Source organism: Mus caroli, unplaced genomic scaffold, assembly GCF_978045245.1.
Source record: "Mus caroli unplaced genomic scaffold, Mus_caroli_1 scaffold_9, whole genome shotgun sequence".
Lineage (NCBI taxonomy): Eukaryota > Metazoa > Chordata > Mammalia > Rodentia > Muridae > Mus > Mus caroli.
Window position 1 is genome coordinate 127284057 of NW_028227264.1, and position 8631 is coordinate 127292687.

The 8631-nt window shown below is 52.1% G+C and overlaps 1 protein-coding gene across 1 annotated transcript; it reads left to right on the forward strand.

Moving 5' to 3' along the window:
• The first annotated feature begins 308 nt into the window (after window positions 1–308).
• Window positions 309–8328, forward strand: Zbtb39 (zinc finger and BTB domain containing 39). Its single transcript, XM_021173737.3, has 2 exons — window positions 309–407; window positions 2265–8328. The coding sequence occupies exon 2, from the start codon at window positions 2309–2311 to the stop codon at window positions 4445–4447; it is 2139 nt and encodes a 712-aa protein (XP_021029396.1). The 5' UTR covers window positions 309–407; window positions 2265–2308; the 3' UTR covers window positions 4448–8328.
• The last annotated feature ends 303 nt before the right edge of the window (window positions 8329–8631 follow it).

Consider the following 8631-nt stretch of genomic DNA (forward strand, 5'->3'; position numbering starts at 1 on the left):
CCTGCCCTCAGAAAGCTCGCGGGAGTCATAAATTGAACAAGCACACAAATTTTTGCGAGGCTGTTGGGGGACAGGGTCGGTTGGACCTGCTTTTCACTCCCCAGGCGCCACAGCGAGCCGGCTGGTGTGAGCTGGTGGCTCCGTCCGGCCGTCGGGGGGCGCTGCCTCCTCCCGGACGGCGGGGGGCGCTGCGGGCCGGGCGGCGGGGGGCGCTGCCTCCTCCGGGACGGCGGGGGGCGCTGCGGGCCGGGCGGCGGGGGCGGCCCGGGCCGGCGCGGCGAGCGGCTCGGCGGATGGAGAGTCTGGCTGCGGCCGGCGGCGCCGCCTCCTCGTCGGGCCGGGCACGGCGGGCCGGGGCCTTTGTGTGAGGCGGCGGCGGCGATGGTGCTCGGGCCCCGCGGAGCCGGGTAAGCGCGATCGGGTCCAGCCGGACTCCCGCTCGGCCTTTCTGTCGCCCTTGGCTGGGCGCGCCCCGCCGGTGTCCCCGGCCGGCCCTGTCCTCCCTCCCGGCGACCGGGCCGCGGCTCCCGGGCCTCCGCTCGGCCGGCTCTCGCGGCGCCGGGCCTGGGTCGTACGGGGGCAGCCCGCGCTGTCTGTGGCGACCGAGGTGCGCCTTCCCGGCGGTGCTGCGCCCCAGCCGGGTGCTGTCCCTGCCCTGGCGGATCGCGGGGAGACCGCGGCACCGGCAGACCTTTGGTTGGGGCGCACTCCTTGCAAGTTGCATATCCATGGGGTGCCCGGAGCCTCCCACCGTGGATGAGTGACCGCCAGGGCCCGGGAGACGCGTGGTTGGTACCCAACAATACTCAGACGAGTGCTGGGCCCCCGGGAAAAGTTGGGAATTGTTGGTAGAACCTGGTGCGATGGAGAAAAGGGCTGTGCTGCTCAGGGCGAGTTGTGCGACGCACACGCATGTGACTAGTTGTTTCTCCGAGGTGTGCAAGACCCGAGATGGGGGAAAAGTGATGTTAAAAACGCTTGCAGGAATCTTCCCCTTGCTTAAGGCATCCAGTTGTTACTGTATGGTTGGTAAAGACAGATACAACGTACCTAAGTAATGTTACATACCACAGTTGTGTTCGCTTTGGCTTCTTTGGTAATGAGTTTAGCTTCATCCACAGAATACAGTAATGTTTGAGAAATTAGCATCCAGAAGGGGTCTGGGAAGGACCAGAGAATAGGCAAGTATCCCATGAAGGGCGAGATGGGAATTCAAGAGTTTGAGATTTTGAGGTGGGGCTGGTGGTGGCTCTTATCTGTAATCTAGCATTTGGGAGATGGAGGTAGGAGGATCATAATGCGATCAAGACCATCCTTAGTAACAGAGCAATTTCAAAGTCAGCCTGGGCTACATAAGATCTCAAAAAGAAAAGAAAAAAAGAGCTGAGAGGTTTGTTTGTAGACTGGAAAGGACAGCTATTGCAGACAAGTAAAGGTGCAACCGTTCCCTCTTCCTTAGCTGCTAATGGAGCATTGATAATAGTTCAAGTATATTCGTGGCATTTGGCATTGTGAGGAAAGAGAATAGACTTAATGATAGAAAGAAAAACTTGATTTAGGAAGAAGTTAGTAAAGAAACCCGAGCCTGTTGTTTGGATTGTACTGAGGGCTGAACATCCACTCAGTTGGAAGGCTCCTAGCTAGACACATAGCTTACTCCCCTCTTTTAAAAACGTGCAGTCTGGCTTTCTACCCCAGGCTATCCTAGGACTCCTGTTATTCCTGTCCCAGACTTCCAAGTGCTACAATTATAGGTATCTACTATTGTACTTGGCCTCTTTTTGTTTTGCTTTGTTTTTAAGGATTTATTTGGTTTTTGTTTTGTGTGGATGAGTATTTGCCTCTGTGAATGTAAGTGTACTGTGTGTGTGTGTTGTGTTGCCTGAAGAAATCTGAGGGATGTATGGGATCTCCTGGAACTAGAGATAAAGTCATGTGGGTGCTGGGGACGGAACCTGAGTCCTCTGCATGAACAGCAGATGTTCTCAGCTGCTGAGCTGACTCTGCAGCCCCAGCTCTGTAGACTTTCAGGACCAAGCTAACTGATTTTTTTTTTCCTCATCCCTTTCTGGTTTTGTCTCAATGATCCTGTGGTTGGGTCTGTGCAGGGTGAAGGTCATTCCCCACCCACCTCCCTTGTTATCTTCTGCTTCAGTTTTCCTGTCCACTCCTTCCTCCTCAGCTAGGACACATTGAGAACATGCATTTCTCTCCTGCACAGAGCCCTGGTTTAGGGATGTGTCGCTCTCTTGTCTTGCCCACAGATTGATCTTGCTGATACAGAGGCATCTTCCTAGGAGCTGCTAAGATGGGCATGAGGATCAAACTGCAAAGCAGCAACCACCCCAACAACCTGCTGAAGGAACTCAACAAGTGCCGGCTGTCAGAGACCATGTGCGATGTCACCATCGTGGTGGGGAGCCGCTCCTTCCCCGCCCACAAAGCCGTGCTGGCGTGCGCAGCTGGCTACTTCCAGAACCTCTTCTTAAACACTGGGCTAGATGCTGCGCGGACCTACGTGGTGGACTTCATTACCCCTGCCAACTTTGAGAAGATCCTGAGTTTTGTATACACATCAGAGCTCTTCACAGACCTGATCAACGTTGGGGTCATCTATGAGGTCGCTGAACGCCTGGGTATGGAGGACCTGCTGCGAGCCTGCCATTCTACTTTCCCAGACCTAGAGAACACTGCAATAGCCAAGTCCTTGACCAGCACCAGCGACAGCCAGTGTGTCACTCTGAGTTGTCCCTCAGTAGATCCCACCCACCCCCTTGGAGAGTCCCGGGGGAGTGGGGAACACTTCGGTCCCGATAGAAACTATGTGCTGCCTACTGATGCAGGAGGAAGCTACAAAGAGGAAGAGCGGAGTGTCTCGGGTGACACTAATCATGGCTTGCCCCTGCCGCAGCTGCCACTGCCACCAAAGTCGGAAGACCACGACGCCCCTGTACCCTTCACGTCTGTTCCTAGTGTGGCGACCCCACCACCAGTCCTAGGCACGGTCAGCACAGGCATCCAGACCAGCACGAGTTCTTGCCAGCCATACAAAGTTCAAAGCAACGGAGACTTCAGTAAAAGCACCTTCTTCGCTTCTGATAACGCGATAGACATTACAACCCAGACCAACTCCTGTTTGAGCAATAGTGACCACTCCAGAGATCCAAGCTTCGGGCAGATGGATGAGCTCCAGCTGGAGGACCTGGGGGATGAGGACCTGCAGTTTGAGGACCCGGCTGAAGACATCGGAACCGCGGAGGAGGTGATTGAGTTGAGCGACGACAGCGAGGACGACCTGGCTTTCGGTGACAGTGACAACCGGGAGAATAAGGCCATGCCCTGCCAGGTGTGCAAGAAAGTTCTAGAGCCCAACATTCAGTTGATACGGCAGCACGCGAGGGACCATGTAGACTTGCTCACGGGCAACTGCAAGGTCTGTGAGACCCACTTCCAGGACCGAAACTCCCGGGTGACCCATGTCCTGTCCCACATCGGCATCTTCCTGTTTTCCTGCGATATGTGTGAGACAAAGTTCTTCACCCAGTGGCAGCTGACCCTGCACCGGCGGGATGGGATATTTGAGAACAATGTCATTGTCCACCCCAGTGAACCCCTGTCTGGGAAACTGGGTCTCTTTCCAGGGGCAGCCTCCCCGGAGTTGAAATGTGCTATCTGTGGGAAAGCATTGGCCAAAGATTTCCACGTGGTCCGTTGCCACATCCTCGAGCACGTGAACTTGAAGGGCCAGGCCTGCAGCGTCTGTGATCAGCGCCATCTCAACCTCTGCAGCCTCATGTGGCACATGCTCTCTCATCTGGGCATCTCAGTCTTCTCCTGTTCCGTCTGTGCCAGCAGCTTTGTGGACTGGCACCTTCTAGAGAAACACATGGTTGTTCACCAGGGCCTGGAGGACGTCCTCTTCCGCTGCCACTTGTGCAGCCAGAGCTTCCGGTCGGAGGCAGCCTACCGCTACCACGTCAGCCAGCACAAGTGCAGCAGCGGCCTGGACGCGCGGCCTGGTCTGGGACTACCACACCTAGCCCTCCAGAAGCGGAAGCTACCCGCCGAGGAGTTTCTGAGTGAAGAGCTGGCTCTGCAGGGCCAGCCTGGGAATAGTAAGTACAGTTGTAAGGTCTGTGGCAAAAGGTTTGCCCACACAAGCGAGTTCAACTACCACCGGCGGATCCACACAGGCGAGAAACCTTACCAGTGCAAGGTTTGTCACAAATTCTTCCGAGGTCGCTCAACCATCAAGTGCCACCTCAAGACGCATTCAGGGGCGCTCATGTACCGCTGCACAGTCTGTGGCCACTACAGTTCTACCCTTAACCTCATGAGTAAACACGTTGGGGTGCACAAAGGCAGCCTTCCCCCCGACTTCACCATCGAGCAGACCTTCATGTACATTATACATTCCAAAGAGGCTGAGAAGAACCCGGACAGCTGACTGGGTCCCAGCAGAGCCAGAGGGAGCTCCCAGGTGGCAGCCGGGATTGTGACTTTGTAAAGGCCGTTGGTCCTCCCCCCGCTGACGCTATAGCTTGCCTTGTCTGTGTTGTGTTGAGAGAAGAAATGGCACACAAGCTGTTACTGTTCTTGAGAGGCGGCACCGCTGTTACCTCCGTACTTGTTGTTGCCCGCAGAGGGCTGCGTCTTGGATGATTTCGAGGCTGGCTTTAGGATCTAGTCAAGTGGCTGTGTTAACTAGGTCCCCTTTGCCGGTTTCTCTAGTTTTAGTTTACTGATAGGTTTTATGCTGCTAAGAGTCCGACCAACAGCCTCGCTCGATGGGGTCTTCACTGTGGCTGCGACCGCCAGTCTCAGCTGTGAGAAGGTTTGGGGAATGTGGTCATTCAGAAGGGTCTAGTAGCAAGGCAATTCGTCTCCGGTTCCCATACCGTCCTCAGCAGGGGCAAGGTGTCAGGAGCGGAGGGCACTCCTTGCTACACAGCTCGGATTGACTGATTGGACCATGAAAGTCCCTTGGCAGCTAGATCCAAGTTGGGGACCAAGCTATCTGTTTAGGTTGGAAAGCTTTGGGTATCCCATGGTGCCACCAGACGGGGCAGCCTGGATGGATGGAAGAAGGGCTCCACCTTTCTCCTCATTTCCAAAGAAACGCAGTTTTGTAGAGTGAGAACCCTGGATGTCAAACCTTCTGTCAAGAGCAGGGAGGACAGAGAGCCACCTCAGTGTAGTCGTCTGCCATCTGGCTACCTCCTTAACCTTGCGTCTCCCTGGCACGGAGAGGTGTCTCAGACAGCAGCAGTCTTGCCTTAATTTACACCGAGTCTCCCACTCAGGACGGTTTGACCTACAGTGCAGATGAGAAGACCGTGTGAGTTTGTGGTGGATCACGAGCCCTTCTGGATGAAAGGAACCCAAGTAACTTGGTGGTACATAGCAGGGTGTGCATTCTGACTGTCCTAGTTGGGGGACTTGTTTACTTGGTAACAGTGTGGGAGTTTGGCAGTTCACCTTTGACCTGCTGGAATTATCCTGATCTGTCATTGCATCACCCCCAGGGGGCGCTCTTGGATGGTAGCTGGCTTAGGCCTTCCACGCAGCTGTTTGGCTCCATTCTTAGTCTATGAAAGGGTCTTACCCAGAAAAGGCTGGAGAGAACCCTTAATCTTGCATACTTATAAGGCGGCACTCCAGTAGCTCATACTACCTCACCCTGCTCAGGTGAGCTCTAAGAGTCCCTAATTTTGGGCCCAGCCACCGACACTGCCCCCTGGTGGGACTCAGCAGCGCTCTGGGCTGTTTCATAAGCAAGTGGTTTTAATTAACTCACAAAGCCTTTCTAGACATTAATATTTATTTTATTATTATTATTTTTTGTTTTGTTTGGTTTGGTATACATACTACCCAGCATCTCTTTTCAATAAGCGACTTTAGGAAAATTAGTTTCTCTCAAGCAAGGAGCCACATTCCAACAAAGGGTTACGCCTGTGCAGAGGACGACAGGGGTGTAAGTAGGAGAGAGTATGCCAGGCCTTTTAAGCAGCACAGTTTCTCCAAGTGTAGTCTCTAGCAGAACAAACCCAGGTCAGTCACAGGAAGAAGGTTTTTGCACAGTTTTATCCTTCTGACACAAGGAGTCTCATATATACACACACACACACATATACATTTATATATGTGTGTGTGTGTGTGTGTATGTGTATATATATATACATATATATATATATATATATATATATATATATATACACACACACATAGAGGCAGACCAAAGCAGTACACAGTTGAGCCGGTCAGCGGCCTTTTTCCCCCAGCTGTGAGTCAGTGTGCAGGGCCTTCCCGAGGGCCCGAATGGTGTAGCTCGAGTAGTTGAGGATACCCCTCACCATCTAAACGTGGCATTTTCAGGGAAGTCAGTCCTTGCTGTAGCTTTTAGTGTCTGACTCAGAGTCTACACTGGGGATGTGTAGCACACTGCAGTTCCAGGTCTGCTGAGCTTTCTATCCCCGCCCTCCCTAGTCTGCTGCCGAGGAGTGAGCGTTGATTGGTTGACTTGAGACAGGTCGCTGAGAGTGGAGAAACCCCCTTGTCCTTAGCGTATGGCATCTCGGATGCTGGGTGGTCTGTGTACTTAACCTGAAACTGTGAAGTTTTTCCTTTTTGCCATAAACCAAAAGGCAGATCTTTGAGGTTTTGCCCTTGAAACATTAAAACACAAACTGTATTTTCTGATCCCTTCAGGTTAATTGATCAGGGAGGTCCAGTTGGTCCCAGTCAGACATGTAGCAATTGGGACCAGTAGCTCACAAGGCTCGTTGCCCAAACCATATCTCTTGGGGTAGCCCCATGTTTCCTCTGTGTGAAGTTGTGTTTGCTCCCCTGCAGCTCGGTCGTCCTGAGGGCACTCCAGGATCCCTGGTGGGAGGTGTTAACTTTATTTTGTATTTTTAACTTTACACCCATTTGAGTTCATCCCCCGCCCCGACTCTTGGATTCCCATTTGGTACTATCCCCTGCTGTATTGCTGTAGAGTTCTCCTTGACCTTCGAATGCTCCATCTTTGCCTGCCATCCCCCACTCCCATCCCCCCCCCACTACCACTCCCTATTTTTGTTTTTTGTTTTTTGTTTTTTTTTGGTCTGCACTTAGAGCCAGCTGTACAGTGTTCAGAACTTTTGTTCAGCAATTCTTAGGAGTGTCCGGTTGGCTATTTGCAGAACATTAAGCCAGACTCGGGGACATCCCTAGCTTGTTTCCTAAGGGGAAACTGTAATGTTGATGTGGCACACTGGCATTAACAGCCTGTGCTGCTTGTGGCCAGAGGATAAGATGTGTCCACATGTGCGGGTGTCCCCTGACAGCTCCGTGACGCCATGGATGTCAGATAGCCCTACTCAATGAACTCCAGGATTTGGTTCTAAATTTTAAGGTTCTGTGGAGCTCCTGCAGTTCATGCTAGTCGGGGAATAAAGAGGTGTTGGTGGGGTCAGGTGACCCTAAGAACAAGGCATGGGTGAAAATTTACTTTATTGTGACCTATTCCCAGCCCCTTGTGTACAGGGCAAACCTGTAAACCCCAGAGCTTTTCACCCAGGCAGGGCTTTGCTACTGATTATCTTCCTTTTCTGACTTCTTGCTGTGCTCTCTCCACCAGACCCTAGACTACTCAACTTTGAAAGTGAATTTAAATCCCTTTACAGATGGACAGTGAATTTGTTGGCATGGGAACGAGCCCTATGGAGTGGTCTCTGTCTGTCTGTCTGTCTGTCTGGGAATGTGTTCACGTCCCAGTCCCATTGGGTGAGTCAGAAATCAGGTGTATAGATAGCATCCATCTCGGTGTGATGACACATCACAATCAATGTCAAAGGAAGATGGCACCTGTGGCAGCGGTCCTGACATTTTCCTTCTGCCGGTCCCCACCCACCCTGCCCGGAGTAGCTCAAGTCTCTTCTGAAGCAGAGAAAACGTTGCTGTCTAACTCCTTCCATTAAATTAAGAAGTACTGACCTCCTAATATTTAAGTGTTTACTATCTGCTGTAAAGTTTTGTATATTTTGTAAACCTTTTTCCCCAAAACAGTAGACGTCTAAAATCGTACATCTGATTCTTTTATATTCCATTGTTCAGCACAAAGTGTGGTTTTTATTTAGAATAAAAAAAGAAACAGACAGAGAAAAAAAAAAAGAAAAAGAAATTTGAAGTAAGTTCCTTTCCCACGGACCCTCAGTTCAGACAGCTGGCTTGCTCCAGCTCATTCCGGCTCGCTCCGGCTTGCTTCAGGAGCTTGCACCAGCCCAGCAGATGCCTGGACTCTTTCAGGCACCACACAGTGTTTTCCTGGGACTGGGATTCCCTAGGACGGGCTTTGCTGACTGGTTTTAGTGAGAAATTATGACAAAGACTCAGTGTTTCAGGGAAAAACCTCTGAAGTGATTGATCTGTCAGCCTGTAGAGAACAGTGGACCTCTGCAGCCGTCTCAGCCCAGAGCTAGGAAGCAAGGGTTCTTGCTGACCACTTCATGGTAGAGCGGTGCGTCTGAGTCGGAGGCAGATGGAGAGGGGAAAGAACCCACAACCAGGAGGCAGAGGCTCAGCATCATTTTGTTAGGTAGAAACTAGTATTCTCACTCAGAGAACACAGACCTATGGTCCATTAGGTCT

Excerpts from the sequence above, each read along its gene's own strand:
- Zbtb39 (XM_021173737.3), top strand. The coding sequence starts at position 2,309 with ATGGGCATGAGGATCAAACTGCAAAGCAGCAACCACCCCAACAACCTG.